This window comes from Myxine glutinosa, chromosome 2 (assembly GCF_964187855.1).
Source record: "Myxine glutinosa chromosome 2, kmMyxGlut1.1, whole genome shotgun sequence".
Lineage (NCBI taxonomy): Eukaryota > Metazoa > Chordata > Myxini > Myxiniformes > Myxinidae > Myxine > Myxine glutinosa.
The window spans coordinates 7,999,555-8,023,283 of NC_136262.1; the positions used below are offsets into that span (position 1 = coordinate 7,999,555).

Here is a 23,729-nt window from a genome sequence, read left to right on the forward strand (position 1 = left end):
TCTTCAAAAGGTGCGTTCTAATTTACCCAAACACCTGATTTTCATTCTTGCCCTCCTTTGGAGTTCCCTTTGTATGCATGCAAAGTTTGGGGCTGCTAGGTCTCATGATTTTGGAGTTGTGGAGGACACACACCCACACACCCCCAAACCCTCCCTCGACAAACACACACACCCACAAACCCTCCCTCGACAAACACACACACACACACACACACACACACACACACACACACACACACACACACACACACACACACACACACACACACCCCCAAACCCTCCCTCGACAAACACACACACAAACGCACACACCCTCCCTCTACACACACACACACAAACACACACACCAAAACCTCCCTACACACACACACACACCAAAACCTCCCAACACACACACACCCAAACCCTCTACACACACACCCAAACCCTCCCTCTACACACACACACACACACACACACACCCCAAAACATCCCTCCACGCACACACCAAACCCTCCCTACACACACACCCAAACCCTCCCTCGACACACACACACACACACACACACACACACACACACACACACACACACACACACACACACACACCCAAACCCTCTACACACACACACACACACACAAACCCTCTACACACACACCCCCCAAAACATCCCTCCACGCACACACACACAAACCCTCCCTCGACACACACACACACACACACACACACACACACACACACACACACACACACACACACACACACACACACACACACACACACACACACACACACACACACACACCCAAACCCTCCCTACAAAAACACACACACACAATTATTATTATACAAGATATATCTATTATTATTATTATACAAGATATATCGTACCGTGCTACATATCGATTACCTTTGAAATTTTGACTGGTGTTCATTTTACTTAATTTGCACGTGTTAATCAATTGTAGTCGTGATTGGAGGGAGGGAGGGTTTGCATGCATCAACTACTTAAAGTGAGCCCTTGTAATGGAAATACAAAGTTAAAAACCAAGTTATGCTTAATCGACTCAGTTTTATGTCTTCCTCATCGACTCAGTTCTAAACAACGATGTTCATCAGCCACTAATTAACATCCAATTATGCACCCAAAGTTTGATTCATGGACAAAAACTTGGTCAAGCTTCATGGAGAAATCTTTGACCCCCCCCCCCTCCCACCCCCTCGCTCGCTCGCTCTTTTTAATATTAAAAAAAAAAAAAAAAAAGATTTGAAGGAGTTAGATGTATCTCTCGCGGCCATTACATGTTTGCAGTGTGCAGTGTGTGTTGGGGTTGAGTAGAGGAAGGTTCATGGGCACGCTGCGATTTTCAATATGGCCGCCACGGTAGCCATCTTGAAATTGGTTTCCGTCAATTTCAAGCAGAACGGCTTGTCCGATTAAATCCATTTTTGCCGTGTGTGTTGGGGTTGAGTCGAGGAAGGTTCCTTTCGAAAATGGGCACGCTGCGATTTTCAATATGGACGCCACGGCAGCCATCTTGAAATTGGTTTCCACCATGCATGGGCTGAGGGGTTACGCCCACTTTGCGGTGCTATTTATTATTCTAATTGATTGTGTTTCATCATGTTAAAGTTTCTCATATGTGGATTTCAAAGTAGAAACTTTTCTCAATCAAAACAATGATATTTGCTTCGCAGAAGCGTTTCCACACAAGCGTTTCCTGTACAACGCACTACTCTCGTGCAGACAGGTAAATGTACGATATAAGAGAGATGTCCGTCTGTGTGTCGCCATTTTTCTCAGAGATGGCTGAACGGACCTTCGTCAAACTTTCAGAAGTTCATCAGTGAGTGCCTGGGAGTGTTTTAGGCCAAAAAAAGTTCATCGTTTTGGATATTTTTTTTTTTTTTAAATAATCGCTCGATTGTGCCTAAACCTTTTTGATTAACGACAGTTATACACAAGTACACATTCGCACGAATAAATACAAAACAATCACCAGACATTTGAACACAAATAATTAAATCAAACAATTCCAGAAACGGTCAAAGTTGGTGGTAAGCTTCTTCTTCCTCAACGTTATCATACTTGACTCAGAAACATGATCAGTGGCACATTCAGAAGCATATATTCAACAAAAAGGTAAAATGATGATTTGACATTTGTGATGGATTCTGATTTGGATGCAATTGCTTTTCCATTATACACTACATGACCAAAAGTATGTGGACACCCAAACATCGAACATCTCATTCCAAAATCATGGGCATTAATATGGAGTTGGCGCTACGCGCTTCAGCACTCGGCAGTCCCGTTCTGTGAGCTTGTGTGGCCTACCACTTCACGGCTGAGCTGTTGTTGCTCCTAGACGTTTCCACTTCACAATAACAGCACTTACAGTTGACCGGGGCAGCTCCAGCAGAAATTTGACGAACTGACTTGTTGGAAAGTTGGCATCCTATCACGGTGCCACGTTGAAAGCTCTTCAGTACGGCCCATTATAAAAACCACCTTTAGAGGCCATTTTTCCCCGCAAGCGGGGGTTGGCCTTTTTCGGGAACCGTGGTTGTTGTTGTTTTTCGGTCCCCTTTTTGAAGCAATGTTTTACGGCCGGATGCCCTTCCTGACGCCAACCCTTTTTGCCGCCTTTAACGACAACCAGGGAATTACCAGTGAACTGGTCCTCAATTAGCCGACCTCGGAAGGATGACAGGCTGAGTCAACCCCCCTGGCGTTAATTCAGCGATCGACCGGGATTCAAACCCAGGATCCTAGGATCCTAGGATCCTAAGCTGACACCCTAGCCACTAGCCCAACACCAGGGCCCATTCTACTGCCAATATTTGTCTATGGAGATTGCATGGCTGTGTGCTTGATTATATATACACCTGTCAGCAATGGGTGTGACTGAAATACCCGAATCCACGAATTAGAATGGGTGTCCGCATACTTTTGGTCATGTAGTGTATTTGCCGTCATTTCAAAAATGTTAATGTTTCTTTTTCGCTTGAGCAACGCCGGGTACTCCAGCTATAAACGCTTTTATACTTTCCTTGGGGTACAAATACAAATACAACTTTGTCTGGGGGTAACATAAGCTATGTGGTCATGGCCTCATTCGGGGGTGTGGGGGACCGGGAGAGGAGCGTAAATTCTCGATGTAAATGTGTACCGTGTAGCGCCACCTGGTGATGGTGGCAGAGGGTATTACAATTTCCTTTTTTTACCTCTGGCAACACTGAGGTTATGAAGCACTCTTTGCACGGGTAAATTTTTTCCTTCTTCCCTCCCCCCCGAACCCCCAAAACGGAGGGGCCCGTCAAAGTAGAGTCCCTTTATACAGAGAGTAACGACATGACGATCCGGAAAAATACGGTCACGTGACTCGGGGAGCCATTTTGGAGCCAAATTCGCGTTCGCTTAACTTCTCGCGTTCGCGTGTTATGCAAGTACAATCGATTCGACTACCTACGGAAGCCTTAGTTCACTGAAAATGCCGGGTCGTTGTGCATTTGGATGCACAAATAGACATGACGAGGGTTTCAAGATGTACAGATTCCCTTCAGATCCCAATCGACGTAAACTATGGGAGAATAAAGTGAGCCGTGTGGGCTGGAAGCTTCGTCTTCAAAGCTTTGCGAGGCAGGTCAAGTTACTGTTCAGTCCCGTTCAGAAAGTAAAGTGAATTATTTAACTTTCACCTTATAGAGACTACAAGTAATTCCCGCAACAAGTAGTCAATAGCTGTCATTGTATCATCGTGAAAACCGTTAATTTTTTTGTTTGGAAACATTGGATACTTTGCTTGACGGTACATTGTACTGTATTTTCTATATTTCTATTTAGAAAAAGAACGTTCAGTTCACAATATGCCAACAGTTTGATAATAGCGAGTATTGGGAATCATTTCTAGAGAATGGTTATGGATGGTTATGTTGTAAATTCAACAGGGCTGGACAAAAAAAAGAAGTCTCTGTTTGGCATTATTGTGTATTCGTGCATGCATCTTTTATTGTGTATTCGTGCATGCATATTTTATTGTGTATTCGTGCATGCATGGTTTATTGTGTATTCGTGCATGCATCTTTTATTGTGTATTCGTGCATGCATATTTTATTGTGTATTCGTGCATGCATCTCTTATTGTGTATTCGTGCATGCATATTTTATTGTGTATTCGTGCATGCATCTTTTATTGTGTATTCGTGCATGCATCTTTTATTGTGTATTCGTGCATGCATCTTTTATTGTGTATTCGTGCATGCATCTTTTATTGTGTATTCGTGCATGCATCTTTTATTGTGTATTCGTGCATGCATCTTTTATTGTGTATTCGTGCATGCATCTTTTATTGTGTATTCGTGCATGCATCTTTTATTGTGTATTCGTGCATGCATCTTTTATTGTGTATTCGTGCATGCATCTTTTATTGTGTATTCGTGCATGCATATTTTATTGTGTATTCGTGCATTCATATTTTATTGTGTATTCGTGCATGCATCTTTTATTGTGTATTCGTGCATGCATATTTTATTGTGCATTCGTGCATGCATCTTTTATTGTGTATTCGTGCATGCATCTTTTATTGTGTATTCGTGCATGCATCTTTTATTGTGTATTCGTGCATGCATCTTTTATTGTGTATTCGTGCATGCATATTTTATTGTGTATTCGTGCATGCATATTTTATTGTGTATTCGTGCATGCATCTCTTATTGTGTATTCGTGCATACATCTTAAGAAATACCTTGCCCATGTAGCATATCCACTTACCCTGTATTTGGTCTTGCCATTTTTTTTTTTCAGGGGAACACAAAAGTTCTCAAAAAATTCCACATAATGCAATGAAAGTTTTAATGATTGTAAAGATAAAAAGCAGGAAGTTGCTATTCATATTGGGGTCTCAACCCTCACAAGACCTCTAATTTGTATCGTTCTTGAAAATGGTCGAGATAAATGCTAAAAAAAAAAAATCATCACATATTGCAATTTTGACAGCTGGACTACGTTTCATTTATTCTGATTGTACCTGGATCTGTTGCTGAATGTGGTTAACTGATGAAAAGAAAGCTGAAAAGGTTAATTTACAGTATGTGTGCATTGACCGAGAGCCTGTGTGTGTATGTGTGTGTGTGTGTATATGTGTGTATGTGTGTGTGTGTGTGTGTGTGTGTGTGTGTCTGTGTCTGTGTCTGTGTGTGTCTGTGTGTCTGTGTGTGTCTGTGTGTCTGTGTCTGTGTGTCTGTGTCTGTGTCTGTGTCTGTGTCTGTGTCTGTGTCTGTGTCTGTGTCTGTGTCTGTGTCTGTGTCTGTGTCTGTGTCTGTGTCTGTGTGTGTGTGTGTATGTTTATCCCGTGTGTGTGCATGTGTTTTAATGTGTTGATGTTTGTGTATGTTTGAGTTTATTGGCTCTGAAAACGCATTAAATTTGTTACAGTTTGATAATGTTTACATTAAATTCATTTCTTTCAGACAAAACACACGTGTGTTTTAATGCCCTCCCCCTCCCCCCCCCCCCCCACCCCGCTTTTCCTATCCTCTTAATCGAAGAGGTTAAAGATTATTTTAGGTTACAAGACTACCTTGTCACATAGTATGTTCAAATTCTCTCCAGGCATCGTGAGTAACCCAAATTATTATTGCCAACATCGCGATAATGAGGATTCAGAAATCACCCATTTTGTCACTTCTCATCAACCGCTCATTTTTTCAGACAAACTAATATCCCATTATAGGCAATCTGGAACATAATGGAGCCAATACTCATAGACCGACATCTCGATACAATAAAATTAATAAATAAAAACATTCACCGTACTCCCTAACCCGCCCCGTTTGTGCAGTGGTGCATTGCATTATACACGCATAGCTCATAGTGCACTGTGCATGTGCCGGTTCAGTGGTTCCGCACAATTGGCCCCAAAATGGCGGCGTATTCTCAGTTGTCGTTACTCTCTGTATAAAGGGACTCTATGTCAAAGTCTCCCCCCCCCCCCCCAGCCCCCCAAAGATGTATATGGAGTACATCTTTCTTCTCCCTCTCTCCTCATATATTCCGATACTATATTCTCCTCGGGCGTATTCTGATACTGATGTACCGTACTATGGTACAGCGACAGCATCCGCGCTGCCGAAGCGGAGTTTCGGCAAGGGTCATTCTGGGCGGTTTGCCATTGGTTCCAGGCAGTAGTCAGGGCAGGAATTTGTCATTTGTTCAGGGTGCCGGCGATAGCTCTCGTGCTTTTCGTGAAGGACACCTGGGATCTTAAATATCCACTAACTATTTCCGGCAGATGGGACACTCGTTTAACTGCCATCCGAGGGATGCCACACACATCGATGAACGACCCTTCCTGTGTGCAGGGATGACGGTTTATAGCTGGGGTGGGATTCAATCCCAGGCTAGACAGGTTCGAGGCGAGTGTGCGTACCTCTAGCCCAGGCCATCCTGCCAGCACTCATGAACATGTACATTTTATTACTCTGTCATCCGGTCATTCAGCTTAGACATGATCCCATTCTCACGTATAAAAACTGGAGCGTTTCCTTCGAATCTGTTTCTCAGGGACACCTGAACCCGTGCAGTGTTGAGGAAAATAACATGGGAAGGCTCTTTTAAACTGTTGCTTTGCGTTTTGCACTAAAACAAACATTGCTCGGCAGTCGATGCCATATCTGTCTGAATGCCGAATCGCAGTTACTCTGTCTGCCCTCAGGGCACGAGTGTTATATTGCTGAATCTGTTACTGGGTAATTCCACGGTAACGGAAGGACATTCCGACACCATTTTTCATCTTTCAAACACATATATCACAAAGACTTTATTTGTTAAAATCAATCAAATACCATAATTATGTGAGAACACATAAAACCTCTCAATTCCACCAAAAATTTGATCACTGTTATCTTTTGTTTACATATTTTGCATATTAATGAGGTCGGTAACGGAAGGACGCCAAAACGGACATGGGTTTTTCAACCAATACATATTTTTTCAAAACTCTGTGAAGTTTCCATGCCAATGTTGTTTTAAAGTTACTTAATACAATCTCTGATGTTTTGTGAATATTCTGCCACATTCCACTGGACAAATTGACATTTGGTTGATTCAAAACAAAGGCAAACATTAATTAAGATTCGGTAACGGAATAACTGTAACGGAAGGACCTTGCTCTATGCTCTATCTATTGCTGTACAAAGAGTGAAATTCTGGTCACTATATGATACAAATAATTGCTGGAAAGTGCAATGCAATGCAAATAACTAGAAGTGCAATGTAACATATATGACCAAAAACTAATCTTAAAAATAGTTCACACTATCCTAATTACAAACTAATTAAACATGTGGCTAACGATCGGGTAGTAATGAATACAAAGGAATTACTACTTGCATTGCCATACACTCTGCGTACAATACGTGTTTGCACGGCCAGCCAATTGAAAACAGTAACGCAAATTTAGTGCACATGCATCGATTACTTTTGTACAATGGCACTCTGAACATCACCATCACGCACAGCGTTTTTGCATGCAATATTTTGTCACAATTTCACATGCAGTTATTAACTTATAATTAAAACTATAAACCTACTAGATGGAGCTACTCATACAAGTACACAACAGCAAAACCTCTTCTATCACTACTGTAGAATCAAATTATCTTGAAGTTCAAAATATCATTTTCCAACTGTAAATATCACACTTCAAATACATTGAACGAAAATCATGTGGTTCCTGAAATATGCAAAAATATTACTCTTTCAACCCATAATCCAGTGCACTTTGTTACCCCAAGTTAAACTACATTAACTTTTGTATACTATGCAATTGTCTATCAAAAAAAATGTATCAATCACTAGGCTTCAGTCCCTTTGATTAAGTGCAAGAAATCAGTGCAGTGTAATGTACAGTTTTGCCAATTGGTCACAATTTTGTGTGTTTTCAGTTAGAACTGGGCTGTGAATTTGAAATGTCCTCTGTTGTTGGCAATGAGTGGATAATCTCGCAGCATAACTATTTTGTCTCTAATATAAAATGTCAGGTCGTCTTTGGGGCTAGGCCATTTCCAGTTGTGCCCTGCCCGATGCATCACCGATACTCTGTAATCTCCATGTTCCCCGACTTCTTTCACTTCTCCTGCAAATAGTTCTGCATCATACTCTACAACGCACCACTGGCCCACACGAATGTTGTCAATGTCATTATTAGATGTGCTCCCAGATGCGCTTGGTGTTACATGTCCCTCAGGTGATTTGGCAGGGCTAGCTGTGGCCAGTTGAAACTGTTGATAATTATCAGACTTAGCATAAACGGCATAATCAACCACATGTTTATCTACAACGATGACTGTAAAACACTAATCATGACATACAATGGAAACACGATGACAATAGAACCAGGATGTGTATCCACAAAAGGGGGGCAACTTGGATGATAGATAGGTAGGGGTGTCAAAGTTTTGAAAAAAACAGATAGAAAGGAGGGAGGGAACAACAAAGTAGTTAACAGGGTGTGAAGAGTGAAAAATGAAAAAAAAAACAATAGCCTATCTGTCCTTCCGTTACCAATTTTTGTCCTTCCGTTACCACAAGGACAAGTCTTAATTAGTTATAATTAATAGGGGAAAGGGCAAAAAGTGACGTGAGTGGTATAATATTGTAGGCCTACCCAAACTTGCTTTGCATTGGTATTATCATTGTTTTTCTCCTGCAAGTTTTGAAAATATATTAAAAATATGCACTTTTATGGTAACGGAAGGACATTTCAGAGGGGAAAATATCCGAAGCCACTGAAGTGTAACAAATACCGCAAAGAACAAAAAAAGTTACAGATATCCTTTAAACAATCTAAATACTTAATACAATAAAAAATAACATTACTTTTCATTATTTATAACACACAGGGTGCAGTTAATTTTCATATAATTTTTCCCCATTTTTTGGAAAAAATATGACATTTACATAATCACCGATTTTATGCGCGAAAAAAATAAAAATTTGTATTTTGACTTTAAAACAGTAAAATATAGCCTTTCAGCTTTCATTAGAGACCAAATTTGTTTGATTCTGATGTATTTGAAATTTTCACCCCCATGTGCACTTTTGCGTGGAATTGCCTTTTTTTTGTTTTTTTTTGTTTGTTTGTATACTGAATCGAGGCTCGTGAAAGAGCTAACATTTATTTCACAAACAAATCAACCAGACAAACAAAATATACAAAAAGAGGGAGCGGAAGACAAGATTGGGAGGGAAGGGGAAGCACACAACCACAACATTTGAGAGCAGGGAGAAGTGTGGGAGGGAGGGGGCTTGGGGGCAGGAGGCGTGGGAAGGGGAGGGGGGTGGGGGAGAGGTATAAAACACAAGGGGACCGAAATTAGCGGGGGTAGAAAAGATCAAGGTTTTGGATGGGGGAGGATAAGAGATGGTGGTGAACAGCTGTTTTAAAGACCTGGAGGGTGGAGTGGGATTGAAGAGAGTGAGGGAGTTTGTTCCAGAGGCGGGAGAAAAGAGGAATGAAGGAGTGAAGGTGAGCAGAAAGTCTTGATTTTGGCAGTTTAACCATAAGAGGGTTGCAGGCAGATCTTGTGCGACCTGTAGGAATATTTGGGGGACAGAGCCCAGAGCGGGCTGGGGGGGGCAAGGCCAGAGAGGAGTCGGTAGAAGACGGAAAGACCACCAACCTGCCTGCGGTGAGTGAGTGAAAGGCCCTTGGAGTTAGCTTCATCGCGGGAGATTCCAATGATTCTGAACGCTTTGGTTTCAACAGCGTGAAGACGGGCTAGGTGTGAGGCAGGAGCACCAGACCAGAGGGGAGAGCAGTATTCCATAGAACTGCGGATGAAAGCCTTGTATGTGGTGAGGAGCTCAGGTGTGCCAAGGAAGGACTTCGCACGACGGAGGATGCCCAGTCGGCGACTGGCTTTGGAGGCCAGATTTGAAATGTGGTTTTCCCAGGAAAGATCATAGCAAATAGTGAGACCCAAAAGCTTGAGTGACAACTTCTTGGAGAGGATTATTCAGAAAGTGGATGGGAGGGTTTTCCAGTCGGTCTTTTCGGAGAGACATCGTAAGAGTGTGAGATTTATCAGGATTGAAAGACATGTTCCATTTATTTGCCCAGTCCGTGATTTTGTCCAGGTCTGCAGAGAGTGAGGAGGCTGCAGACTGCCGATCTGAGGGATGAGGAATGGAGCGACAGAGAGTAGAGTCGTCAGCAAAGAGATAGAGAGGATTTTCAAGAGAGTCAGAGATCATTGATGAAGACCAGAAAAAGCACAGGGCCCAGAACACTACTTTGGGGAACTCCAGCCTGAACAGGAAGAGGAGATGAGAGAAACCCATTCAGGGCCACACGTTGACTACGACCAGAGAGGAAGTCCGCCAGCCATGCGTGGAGATTTCCATGGATACCAAAGGAGGAGAGTTTGGTGAGCAGAGCAGGGTGCCAGACCGTATCGAAGGCACGTGAAATGTCAAGGGAGACAGCTCTAATTTCCTGTTTGGCGTTGAGGACCTCCATCCATTGTTGAGAAAGCAGAAGCAGCATGTCCAGAGTAGAGTGACCAGGTCTGAAACCAAATTGATGATCAGAGATCAAGCCATTGGAGAAGAGGAAAGATTTCATATCTGAAGCAACGATGGATTCCATGACTTTGCTGATAATGGGGAGAAGGCTAATTGGTCTGTAGTTGCTGGGATCTGTTTTTGCACCTTTTTTGTGCAAAGCGGTGCTGTTGGCTGATTTCCAAGCAGATGGCAGATGACCTTGAGCAAAAGAGAGGGTGAAGAGAACAGAAAGAGGGAGTGAAAGAGCGGAAGAACATGATTTTAGGACCCGTGGGCTGATGCCGTCAGGACCAGTTGCAGAATCAGAGTCAAGGGTTGACAGAAACTTTTCCACCTTGTCAGGAGGAAAGGACACAGAGTCCAGGAGCAGCTGGGTACGGTGGGTACAGAGAGGGATGGGTTTGGGACACAAGATTTAGAGGCAAACACAGAGTTGAGGCATTCAGCTTTTTCACGTGCGGTCAGCCGTTAAGCCGTTTGAGGTGAGGGAGGGGATGGAGGGGCAACAAACACCAGAAACAGATTTGACCAGACGCCACCAGGATTTGGAAGAGGGAGACAGATAAGAGAGTTCGGTCTTGAGAACGGTGAGATATTGTTTCCTGGCTCTCCTGAGGGTGGACACACACTTGTTTCGGGCTTTGTGAAAGGAAATGAGATTTCCTTCCGTTGGATTTGCTTTCCAGGAGACGAAAGCAAGTTGTTTCAGGGCAACAGCCTCACCACAAGATTCCGTGTACCATGGACGGGAGGAAGGGTATGACAACTGAAGACGAGATGGGATAAATCTGTGCATGAGAGAGAGCAATTTACTTTGAAAGAATTCCCAGGATGAGTTGATGTCAGAGGCGGTAGAGATGGGAGACCAGTCCAGATGATTGATGGCTGCTTGAAGACCGTGCCAGTTGGCCTGAGTGAAATGCCAGACTCGTCGACGCTGAGGAGGCTCTCAGAGAATGGTCAGAGAGATGTCCACTTTGACAAGCACATGATCAGATGAGCCGATTGGAGCAGAAGAAGAGCAGCAGACATTTTCAGGGAAGTTTGTCATAACCAAATCCAGAAGAGAAGATGCTCCGTTGACTGAGATCCGGGTCGGGAAATTGACAGATTGTGTCAGTCCCAGTGAGTCGCAGAAGTCCTTTGCCGAAGAGCCATGGCTGGTGAGAGAGGTACCCACACCCAGCCAACTGGCATGGTGACAATTGAAATCACCACATATGAGGAAGAGAGAGTTGGGATGGGTCGATAGAAGTTGGTCCATATTATCAGACAGCGAGATGTAGATGGAGTCATCGCTGTTTGGTGGACGGTACAACACACATATGAACAAAAGGTGGGAGCGAAGGGGAAGCCGTAGCCAAAGGTATTCCTGGGGGTGAGGTGGAGAGAGGGCAGTGGAGGGCGAGTGAGGAAGAGAGTTTTTTATAAAGATAGCAACCCCACCTCCAGGACGAGGCTCAGGTCTATCGTACTGGAGGAGGGAGTAACCTGGGAGAGATACCAAGGCATCAGAGACATCATGAAGGAGGAAAGTTTGTTAAGCAGATCACATCTGGTTTGTCAGAAGCAACCTGTATGGAGAGATCAGTCAGGTTTGAGCGAAGGCCCCGGATGTTTGAGGTCCACACCGTTAATGAAGAGGAAGGGGGAGCATCGGGTCCTCTGTCTGCCCTCAGGGCATGAAAGTTTTATATTGCCGAATCAGTTACTTTGTCTGCGCTCAGGGCATGACATTGTTATATTTTGTCCAGGTACTGCAAAACGGAAGGGTATTGAAAGTGCCAAGTAGGGGATTTGTGTTCTAAATGGTTCAACGATATAATTCAATTTAAATGAAATCAAGATTTTAAAGATTGTAGAGAATATTTTTTGGAAGTTTACCACCATTGATGCAGCATCTTTTACACCACCTTATCTTACACATTACATTAGTTATTGGTGCCTGCTGTTTGTGACCTTTGCGACTTCCATAAAAACAGTAAGTTCACTTCCATAAAAACACTGACAGAAAGGTACAGAATAAATGTATTAGGTAATTTCTCTGTGCAGGTGCGGGGACGATTTCAGAGCCAAAGTTAAGCACTAAACTACAGGTTTGTTTACCGATTAATGTTCAATATATAACATTCAATTTAAACTCGCTTGTTCGTCGATCATAAACTGACGTTCGTGGACAGTAACGACAGAAAGAGACAGAAGCCAAAGCAGAGAGAGTCTCAACACCCAACACAAACAAGGTTCAGACGTACATGGCGGCGGCCATCTTGGATTTTGACGTGGTGACCCAATTTTCAATGGGGTTCTTCCATATGACGAGTTTCACCCACACACCAGATTCGAATTCGGTCCGTCGCTTACGCACGCACGGACGGAGGGGAAAACCATAGTCCCCCTTTCGCTCGTGCGACGGGGGACAATAATATCCGATGGCCGAGCAAGACCCAACAGCAGAGTGCAGCACAAATAATACCCGATGGCCCAGCAAGACCCAACAGCAGAGTGCAGCACAAATAATACCCGATGGCCCAGGAAGACCCAACACCAGAGTGCAGCACAAATAATACCCGATGGCCCAGGAAGACCCAACACCAGAGTGCAGCACAAATAATACCCGATGGCCCAGGAAGACCCAACACCAGAGTGCAGCACAAATAATACCCGATGGCCCAGGAAGACCCAACACCAGAGTGCAGCACAAATAATACCCGATGGCCCAGGAAGACCCAACACCAGAGTGCAGCACAAATAATACCCGATGGCCCAGCAAGACCCAACAGCAGAGTGCAGCACAAATAATACCCGATGGCCCAGGAAGACCCAACACCAGAGTGCAGCACAAATAATACCCGATGGCCCAGGAAGACCCAACACCAGAGTGCAGCACAAATAATACCCGATGGCCCAGCAAGACCCAACAGCAGAGTGCAGCACAAATAATACCCGATGGCCCAGGAAGACCCAACACCAGAGTGCAGCACAAATAATACCCGATGGCCCAGGAAGACCCAACACCAGAGTGCAGCACAAATAATACCCGATGGCCCAGCAAGACCCAACACCAGAGTGCAGCACAAATAATACCCGATGGCCCAGCAAGACCCAACACAACACCAGAGTGCAGCACAAATAATACCCGATGGCCGAGCAAGACCCAACAGCAGAGTGCAGCACAAATAATACCCGATGGCCCAGGAAGACCCAACACCAGAGTGCAGCACAAATAATACCCGATGGCCCAGGAAGACCCAACAGCAGAGTGCAGCACAAATACCCGATGGCCTAGCAAGACCCAACAACAGAGTGCAGCACAAATAATACCCGATGGCCCAGCAAGACCCAACACCAGAGTGCAGCACAAATAATACCCGATGGCCCAGCAAGACCCAACACAACACCAGAGTGCAGCACAAATAATACCCGATGGCCCAGCAAGACCCAACACCAGAGTGCAGCACAAATAATACCCGATGGCCCAGCAAGACCCAACACAACACCAGAGTGCAGCACAAATAATACCCGATGGCCCAGCAAGACCCAACACAACACCAGAGTGCAGCACAAATAATACCCGATGGCCTAGCAAGAGCCAACACCAGAGCGCAGCACAAATAATACCCGATAGGCACCGCGACCATGGACCCACCTTGCTTCGGTCGAGAATCGCCACCTCAGGAACCCGCGGCCCAGTCTCACACATCTCGTCGTTTCGGTTGAGAGTTCCGCGGACCGAGACGAGAGTAAAGAAACCTTCAAGTTCAAAACAATCCGTTTACTTTGATGACGAATGTTAATTGTTAAACGGACGATGAGCGAATTCAAAACAGAAACGATTGGCCGCCCGACATGTTATCTCAATGGTTGCGACACTTCCGCTCCGTCATGAACGCGAGAGACAACATGTTGATTCCCCGCCATAATATCTTATTTTTTGCATCCCGGTCGGTTGTTGTTGTTGTTTTAGGACGCTGACTTCCATAGCGTCGACATGGAATATTGCTTGAAGAATTACAATTTTTCCAACACTTTTTTTCTTAGTCATGTAATGAGATCCTTTACAAAAGGCAACAACTTATTTCATATGTACCTTTTGTGTAAAATAAACTCCCACGCAAATATACAGGGTGTCCCATAAATCTGGAACCACAGTGCTTCATGATTTTTTTCGTTTAAGATTGATTTTTTTCATATATTTTTTTTCGTTTAGGATTTATTTTTTCATCATGTTTTCATTTCATGGTGTTCCAGAGTTATGGGACACGCTGTATCTATTTTAAATTCTGTATTTAAAAAGTTTGCGGTTGCTAGGCAACGAGTGAGGTGATTGAGAGAAGACGCCATGGCGAGTCGAAGATGTGCGTTTCGAGCCAAATCGGTAACGAGGAGACACATTCCGTACATTTAATGAATAAAACATTATCATTTGGTTAAAAACCCACTTACTACGGATAATGCGAACAATTTCAAATGACTTGCGTTTTCCACAATCGGACAAATTTGGTTTTTGTATACAAAGTCGAGGCTCATGGAGGAGCAAGAACATCAATGATATCCACTCTTAACATATCATTGAGAATGTGACACAAGATTAAAATGTTTTTATCCGTGAAAAGTCGAAAATATCTTCTGAATTGATTTCACATAATTAAGTTAAATCAAATAATACATGAAAGTTAAAGTACAACATTTGATGAATTTAGGTATTTATAAAACACGTTCAACTGCTCGATGTATATATACTAGGGCATGCCCGTACTATATCTATATCTAAAATTATATCCCCCCCTCTATTTACATGAAATGGTTTGGTTCATGAAATGTTTTGGTCCATTCGCAACGCCAAAGCGAACGGCGAACGCTTTACATGAAATGGTTTGGTGCATGAAATGTTTTGGTTCATTCGCAACGCCAAAGCGAACGGCGAACGGCTTGCGAGTACAGTGACAATCCCCCCGGGGTTTTTATTAGTTTTAAAACATAGTTTAACGCCAACATAGCGCCAACATAGTTTGCAAACGTGAAATAAATGAATACGCTCTCAAATGTGCCATCCGAGGCAGAGTGTGTCCGCCACGTTCGGCACACGCGATAGCTCGCTGCTCTCTGATTGGTTGAATCGTTTTTTGGACATAGCTCGGTAAGTAATTGTCCGATTAATATGAAACCTTGAAAAGGCACATCCTCGGGTCCCCAGCAATATACCTGGCAAGTTTCAAGTATATCGGACCCGTGGTTGTCGAGAAACAGCGGTCACAGACAAACAAACAAACGTACAAACGTACAAACAAACAAACACACAGAGATTACTGGAATTATATATACTAGGGCATGCCCGTACTATATATAAGCTAGGACGTGCCCGTACGTGGGTGCCCGTTCCTTGCCAAAAAAAAAAAAAAAAAAAAAATTTGTGTAGGGGTGTGTGTGTGTAAGCATCCTAGGGCGTGCCCGTACGTGGGTGCAAAAAAACATGCGTGCAAACAACAACAACAAAAAAAAACTTTGAAACCACGTGGCAGTAACGACCACAGAACCCCCCCCCCCCCTCTATTTACATGAATGGTTTGGTCCATTCGCAACGACCACAGAACCCCCCCCCCCTCTATTTACATGCAATGGTTTGGTCCAAAGCGAACGGCTTGCAGTGTTTGGTAAAGAAATCGCCATAGCTCGGTAACTACTTCTCCGATTAATATGAAACCTTGAAAAGGCACATCCTCGGGTCCCCAGCAATATACCTGGCAAGTTTAAAGTATATCGGACCGGTAGTTGTCGAGAAACAGCGGTCACAGACAAACATACACACATACACACATACACACATACACACATACACACATACAAACACACATACACACAGAGATTAATGGAATTATAGATATATATATATATATATATATATATATATATATATATATATATATATATATATATATATATATATATATATATATATTGTTGCGGGTTCGCCGCCGGCCTTCTCCCCTTACCAAGGGGGGATTAGTCCCCTTGTCTTTGACTGGCCTGGTGGGACCCGGGACCTATGACGTCCCTTCCGGACAGCGCGAAATAGGGAATTAGGACCAAATTCGCTATTACCTAAATACTCGCGCTGCCCTGGAAGCGAGGAAATAAGCCCCGCACAAACCACGTGTGTTGATACGCCGAGGGGTTTTGCGGACACGCGATCCGCGCCGTTATCACTTACTAGACCCCGATTCAAGCGGTTCCTATTCGTACCACGCTTAGTCAATGGAGAAATCACAAAGGCGATCGAATTGGAAACAGGAAGAACAAGATTTATTTACACTATTCACAATGATCCAGAAGCAGAGACACAGGGCAATCCTTACACAGTCTTACTTCATACCCAAAAGACTACAGGCCCGTTTCACTCACACTCACACAGGGATTGCAGCTGCAGGATGATGGTCCGCGCGTCCAGGGATGGCTCTCGTGCAGCTCCCTCCGGTCTCCGGCTCATCCCGTGCAGATGGATCCAGGGGAAGGCAGGAGCTCGTAGCACGCCGTTTGGACGCACAGGGTTATTACGGGGCGAACGGTAGGGGGTGGGCTCTGGTGCGGTTGGCGGTTAATCACTGGTGGCTATGGCCGTGTTTACTCGCGTGGCTGGAATATTCGCTATTCGCCACCGGCGTGTTTGGCTGTGGCCGCGTACTCGTACCGCCAACGCCTCTTCTTCTTCCCCTCTGGCGCGTATGTAATATGGCGAGTTACAGTTCAAAGCCTCAAAGCGAGCGGGTCCTCAAATCCTCGAAGTGCTATCGCAACGAAGTTCTCTCCACAAGCCCTTTTCGATGCGCTCCAAGTGCTCACAATGCGCTCGCCCCCTCAAGTCCAGTCCTTTCGATATGCGCTCACTGTAAAAGTCCTTCTCTGGGCTTTGTGCAGCGACTTATATCGGCACACCCCGCGAACCTTCTCGAACTCCCCAGATGCGCCTCACCACGCCCTCTCAAGCCATGCCGCTAGAGCCCTGATTGGCTGGTGGCTCTTACCGTCATCGCCTCTGACGCTCTGCCTCGACTCCGCCCGACCTCGGCGCCGGCCCCACCCTTTTTAGGCCTACCTCGTGTTACTCGACTAGTGGACAGCCAATGCGTAACAAACTGAGCGGGCAGCCAATGCTTAACAAACTGAGTCGAGGCTGGGATGGTTGGGAAATCGGTGGCAAGCAAAGCCTATTTTCTGTCTTTACACAACGCAGGCACTAAGAGGGGAAATTTCCTATTCTTACACATACTAAGACATAACTATACTACAATTGGGCCTATGTTGCTCGTGTGACTAACTATGGGGGGCAACCCTTTAACCTTTAATGACTTCAATGTGCCAATCTCAAAACCGTAGCAATATATTGTCTACGAGTCGAGGCTCGTATAAGAGATAAAGACAAACATTTTAATAATGTAGAAACATATAATAAACTAACCACGTAAAACTTATAACAAAGGGGGCAGGAGACAAGAGGGGGAGAGAGAGGGAAGCACAACAACAGTAGGGAGCAGGGACATTGGGAGATCTGTGGAAGAGAGAGGGTTGGGGCATGGGATAAGCAAGATGGAGGCTACAAGGACTTTCAGGAACGAAGTAGGGGATTGAAAGAGGCGGATTTTGGGTGTTTTAATGGGAGCAGAAAAGATCAAGGTTTTGGATGGGGAAAGATAAGAGATTGTGGTGAACAGCTGTTTAAAATACCTGGAGGGAGGAGAGGGATTGAAAAGAGTGTGGGAGTTTGTTGCAGAGGTGGGAGTAAAGAGGAATGAAAGAGTGAAGGTGAGCAGAGAGTCTTGATTTTGGCAGTTTCACCATAAGAGGGTTGCTGGCAGATCTTGTGTGTCCTGCAGGAATATTTGGGGGACAGAGCACAGATAGAGCTAGGGGAGCTTACCATAGTGGAGATAGGACTGTGTAGGGTAGCATGGACCGCGTGCGCGTAGTAAGACACTCTCGATGTATGTAAGTAGGAAAACTTTGAACTTGAGGTTGTTTATGTATTCTTCACATGGGGGGGGGGGGGTTGGGGGTGGAGGGGGTGAAGACATGTTAATTAGCTCTAGGGTTTAAGATTAATCTCTTCAGTATGTGATTGCCTCCTGTGATTTCCCCGATGTTCTTAAAATAACAACGAGGACTCCATTAAACCACAACTACCGGCATAAATGCCGACGGAAACCCAAACATTCCCGATCGGGCTAAGCTCCGACCCACCACCACCAACAGGATCTGGGCATTACAATCTACAAATAAACCCAGCCTCCAAGGAATCGTAATGGACAATTAACCCCGCCCCACCAACCGACTAAGGAAATAGGCTCCGCCCAGTAGAGGCGGAGAATCGGTGGGCAGTCAAGAAGGCCTGAGGCCCATGCCCCCGAAATGCATGATTGGTTGGGGTGACGTCAAAGCATAGAAGCTTCGAGAGGAAGAAGAATCTCACTCTCTCTCTTTCTCTGCTGGTTCTGGCTTGAACAAGAAGCGGCGCCATATTTCCCTTTGTTCGTCTTGGTGAGATTTTGCTCGTGTGAGTTTTGGTGCGCGCTTTTGAAGAGTGAGGTGCTCTTGGCTGCGTGGACAGCATTGCAGAGGAAGAAGAATCTCTCGCTCTATTGTGCTGGCTTATTGGCGGGCGGGCGCTTTTGTCTGGCTCTCAGCTGCGGCTGGCTCATGTGCGCTTTTTGGGGAGGACGGTTCGGAGCTCAGAGAACCTTTGCAACGTTGGAGGGGGTGGTGTTGATGGTGGTGCTCTTCAGAGACGGAGGAGGTCACGAGCAGACCGAAGGAGGCTGTCCTGTCTGCTTGACTCATGCCGGCGGCTGGCTACAGGCGCGACTCCATGCCATCTTGTGCGCTTCCCACGCGGTGAGTCAGGTACGCCATCTTGTGCACTTCCCACGCGGTGAGTCGGGTTCGATGACCACCGAGCTCCTCAAAGTCCTCGTTGTGCACCAAAGTTAAGTACCAGTCCACTTAAAACATTATTTTATTTTCTTTAATCATTCCCCTGTGTGTTTTCGTGTCCGAGTGGAGACGTCTCAAAATTAGGATATTTGATTTACCTCACTGTTCATTTTTGGTTCTTTGATTTATTTCATTAAATTCGTTTGTGTTGCATTTTCAATTGCGTGTCATGTTTCTCTGTTCTGTGGGTTTCGGGAACAAACCCGTGTGGCTCCGTGCATGTAAACACCCCGTTGCCTTTTGTCCCGCACGCGCCAAAAAGTACCGCCAATTTTCGGCTTGATTGCCTCGGAGTAAAGACCGACCGGCTATCCGTCCAAGGCTGGATTTCATCGGCCGTGGATTGACAGTATAATAAGTTTTATTAATTCTCCAAATAAGCAAAACAGGAAAACCAACGCGAGAGTGTCCTTCCCGTCCAGCCATCCAAAACCTCTCGAGAAGCTCTGCCCCTCTCCTTTCCTCCCACCCTATTGGTTAGAGGGAAACCACACCTGGTTATGTTTGATGAGCAAATGGATGTTATCCGGTCTCTTAAAGGGAAAGGACCATTTCAGGAGGCTCCCCCACAGTGAGGGAGTCCATCCAACCCTCTAGGTTTAATGTGGGTAATAAGATCCCGCAGATGGGCTGGTGGTTTTACGACTTGCCCCAGTGCATGGTCCTCGTTGGTGGGACAGGTGCCAGGAGTTGGAGTGGGGCAGGTGTTACATATTATGTTGATGGTTCCTCGAGGAAAGCTGGTTTGAGGCTGTCAATTGTGACCATTTCATGATCATCACGGCGATCTATCACACGCATACATGAGAGAGGCAGGCAGGTGCACCTTGTGTTAGCCATGCCAGACAGGAGAAATCTGTCGTAACTGCAGCATACTGCTGCAGAAGCAGTGTGTGAAGTCATCTGCCACAGACAATGGTGTACTTGAAGGTGTTACCAACTCGTCAGGCAGTCGAAGCGGCCGGCCATAGACCAATTCTGCTGCAGTGCAGTTGAGGTCCTCCTTGAGCGTGGAACGAAGTCCAAGGGGTACGATGGGGAGTTTGTCTGACCAATTGGGACCATTCAGACGTGCTCGGAGTGCATCATTAAGCAAGCGGTGAAATCGTTCGACCATGCTGTTTGCCTGCGGGTGGTAAGCCATTTTCCTGTGTTGGTCTGTGCCAAGAAGATGGTTGAAGGAACTCCAGAGGCTGGACTCGAATTGACATCCCTGATGGGAGCCAATGATAGAAGGAACACCAAAATGGGACACCTCACCAGAGAGGAATGAATGGGAGTAGTCATCTATCATGGTAACCATGGATATCACCTCGAGCCATCACGTAAACCGATCCACAAATGTGAACAGGTATCAATATCCTCGTAAAGGTGGGCCAGCAATATCGACGTGGACAGTCAAAACGATCTGATCGCTCATCAAAGGGTTGTAAAGGAGCTGCCACATGGCGGTGTATGTTGGAGGATTGACAAGCAAGACATTTAGGATTATGTCCTTGTTAGGGTTAGGGTTAGGGTTTCATTTAGGACAAGCATTATGTCCTTGTTTTCAATGATTGCTTTTGGTTCATGTTTGTATGAGTTTTGTGGAACTGGGATGTTGAAATTTCTGCAGATGTGACAGTGGATTACTCGACATACCTTGTTGTGCCTTTGGGTGTACAGCTGTACTGACATGAGTTTTGTACATCCTGATAGAAGTTGACTCGTGCTTTCTGTTTCTTCCTTGCAGAACCTACACTCATCCAATTGACTCAGTCCTGCCATATTTTTTAATTGTGTGTGTGTGTGTGTGTGTGTGTGTGTGTGTGTGTGTGTGTGTGTGTGTGTGTGTGTGTGCACGTGTGTGCTTGCATATTTCAGCCCACTGGAATTATGCCAAAGACAAAGAAAACCAGAAACATCTATCTATAATTCCAGTAATCTCTGTGTGTTTGTTTGTTTGTACGTTTGTTTGTTTGTACGTTTGTTTGTTTGTACGTTTGTTTGTTTGTCTGTGACCGCTGTTTCTCGACAACCACGGGTCCGATATACTTGAAACTTGCCAGGTATATTGCTGGGGACCCGAGGATGTGCCTTTTCAAGGTTTCATATTAATCGGACAATTACTTACCGAGCTATGTCCAAAAAACGATTCAACCAATCAGAGAGCAGCGAGCTATCGCGTGTGCCGAACGTGGCGAACACACTCTGCCTCGGATGGCACATTTGAGAGCGTATTCATTTATTTCCCGTCGGCAAACTATGTTGGCGCTATGTTGGCGTTAAACGATGTTTTAAAACTAATTAAAACCCCGGGGGGATTGTCACTGTACTCGCAAGCCGTTCGCCGTTCGCTTTGGCGTTGCGAATGGACCAAAACATTTCATGAACCAAACCATTTCATGTAAAGCGTTCGCCGTTCGCTTTGGCGTTGCGAATGGACCAAAACATTTCATGGACCAAACCATTTCATGTAAATAGAGGGGGGGATATAATTTTAGATATAGATATAGTACGGGCATGCCCTAGTCTATCTATAATTCCAGTAATCTCTGTGTGAATGTCTGTGTGTCTGTGTGTTTGTTTGTCTGTGACCGCTGTTTCTCGACAACCACGGGTCCGATATACTTGAAACTTGCCAGGTATATTGCTGGGGACCCGAGGATGTGCCTTTTCAAGGTTTCATATTAATCGGACAAGTAGTTACCGAGCTATGGCGATTTCTTTACCAAACTCCGCAAGCCGTTCGCTTTGGACCAAACCATTTCATGTAAATAGAGGGGGGGGATTGTCACCGTACTCGCAAGCCGTTCGCTTTGGACCAAACCATTTCATGTAAATAGAGGGGGGGGATTGTCACCGTACTCGCAAGCCGTTCGCTTTGGACCAAACCATTTCATGTAAATAGAGGGGGGGGGGGGATTGTCACCGTACTCGCAAGCCGTCCGCTTTGGCTTTGCGAATGGACCAAACCATTTCATGTAAATAGAGGGGGGGGGGATATAATTTTAGATATATATATAGTACGGGCATGCCCTAGGGCCTAGTCTATCTATAATTCCAGTAATCTCTGTGTGTATGTCTGTGTGTCTGTGTGTCTGTGACCGCTGTTTCTCGACAACCACGGGTCCGATATACTTTAAACTTGCCAGGTATATTGCTGGGGACCCGAGGATGTGCCTTTTCAAGGTTTCATATTAATCGGAGAAGTAGTTACCGAGCTATGGCGATTTATTTACCAAACTCCGCAAGCCGTTCGCTTTGGACCAAACCATTTCATGTAAATAGAGGGGGGGGATATAATTTTCGATATATATATAGTACGGGCATGCCCTAGTTGCCTAGTACAATCAATGCAGACAAAGGTACGTATACAATCACAACTTTATCCTGATGATAGAATGGTAAACTATCCTATACCTTTAAATATCTGCCATATCCAATGATTGTACAGAATAGCTGATAGGAATTGGGATGGGGTGCTGCAGTTTTCATCATGTCCTTTGGCGAAGGATTCCTGCAGTAAGAGCAGGTGGGTGGGGTAACACCAGGTTACATTTCCCTCTGACGTGTGGGTTAAATTTCCATGAGAATGTCAACACTCCAGCAATGGATTAATGTAGGATTAATGAAAATCCCCTCTGTGCCATCATATGAAAAAACCACCACGTGAAAAATCCCTTCTGTAGGATTAATGATCATCTTAGTTCTGTCGTCTTGCTTCGTACTGTCGTCGTCTTGCTTCGTGATTAGTGTCGTCTTGCTTCGTACTGTCGTCGTCTTGCTTCATGCTTAGTGTCGTCTTGCTTCGTGCTTAGTGTCGTCTTGCTTCATGCTTAGTGTCGTCTTGCTTCGTGCTGTCGTCGTCTTGCTTCATGCTTAGTGTCGTCTTGCTTCGTGCTTAGTGTCGTCTTGCTTCATGCTTAGTGTTGTCTTGCTTCGTACTGTCGTCGTCTTGCTTCATGCTTAGTGTCGTCTTGCTTCATGCTTAGTGTCGTCTTGCTTCATGCTTAGTGTCGTCTTGCTTCATGCTTAGTGTCGTCTTGCTTCATGCTTAGTGTCGTCTTGCTTCGTGCTGTCGTCGTCTTGCTTCATGCTTAGTGTCATCTTGCTTCGTGCTTAGTGTCGTCTTGCTTCATGCTTAGTGTCGTCTTGCTTCATGCTTAGTGTCGTCTTGCTTCGTGCTGTCGTCGTCTTGCTTCATGCTTAGTGTCGT

At 45.0% G+C, this 23,729-nt stretch overlaps 3 protein-coding genes across 6 annotated transcripts in view; 1 reads left to right on the plus strand and 2 right to left on the minus strand.

Annotated features, from left to right (window-relative positions):
• The window catches only part of LOC137422071 (protein FAM219A), a 50,289-nt gene extending 35,761 nt beyond the window's left edge, over positions 1–14,528 (minus strand). For 2 of the 3 annotated variants that reach the window (XR_013622621.1, XM_068108794.2), the window contains exon 1: positions 14,196–14,519. Coding sequence is in view for 1 of the 3 variants with exons in the window: in XM_068108794.2 (XP_067964895.2) it covers positions 14,196–14,249 (54 nt within the window). In the remaining 2 variants the exon portion in view is untranslated. Of the gene's footprint in view, positions 1–14,195 lie in introns of all 3 variants that reach the window. The other variant, XR_013622622.1, reaches the window with a different exon arrangement.
• Positions 1–23,729, minus strand: part of SUB1 (SUB1 regulator of transcription) — a 991,845-nt gene that overhangs the window by 81,728 nt on the left and 886,388 nt on the right. The window lies entirely within an intron of this gene.
• The window catches only part of DNAI1 (dynein axonemal intermediate chain 1), a 123,522-nt gene continuing 114,654 nt past the window's right edge, over positions 14,862–23,729 (plus strand). For both annotated transcript variants that reach the window (XM_078772947.1, XM_078772948.1), the window contains exons 1-2: positions 14,862–14,924; positions 21,395–21,450. In XM_078772947.1, the coding sequence (XP_078629073.1) occupies positions 14,903–14,924; positions 21,395–21,450 (78 nt within the window). In that variant the 5' untranslated portion in view covers positions 14,862–14,902. The remainder of the gene's footprint in view (positions 14,925–21,394; positions 21,451–23,729) is intronic.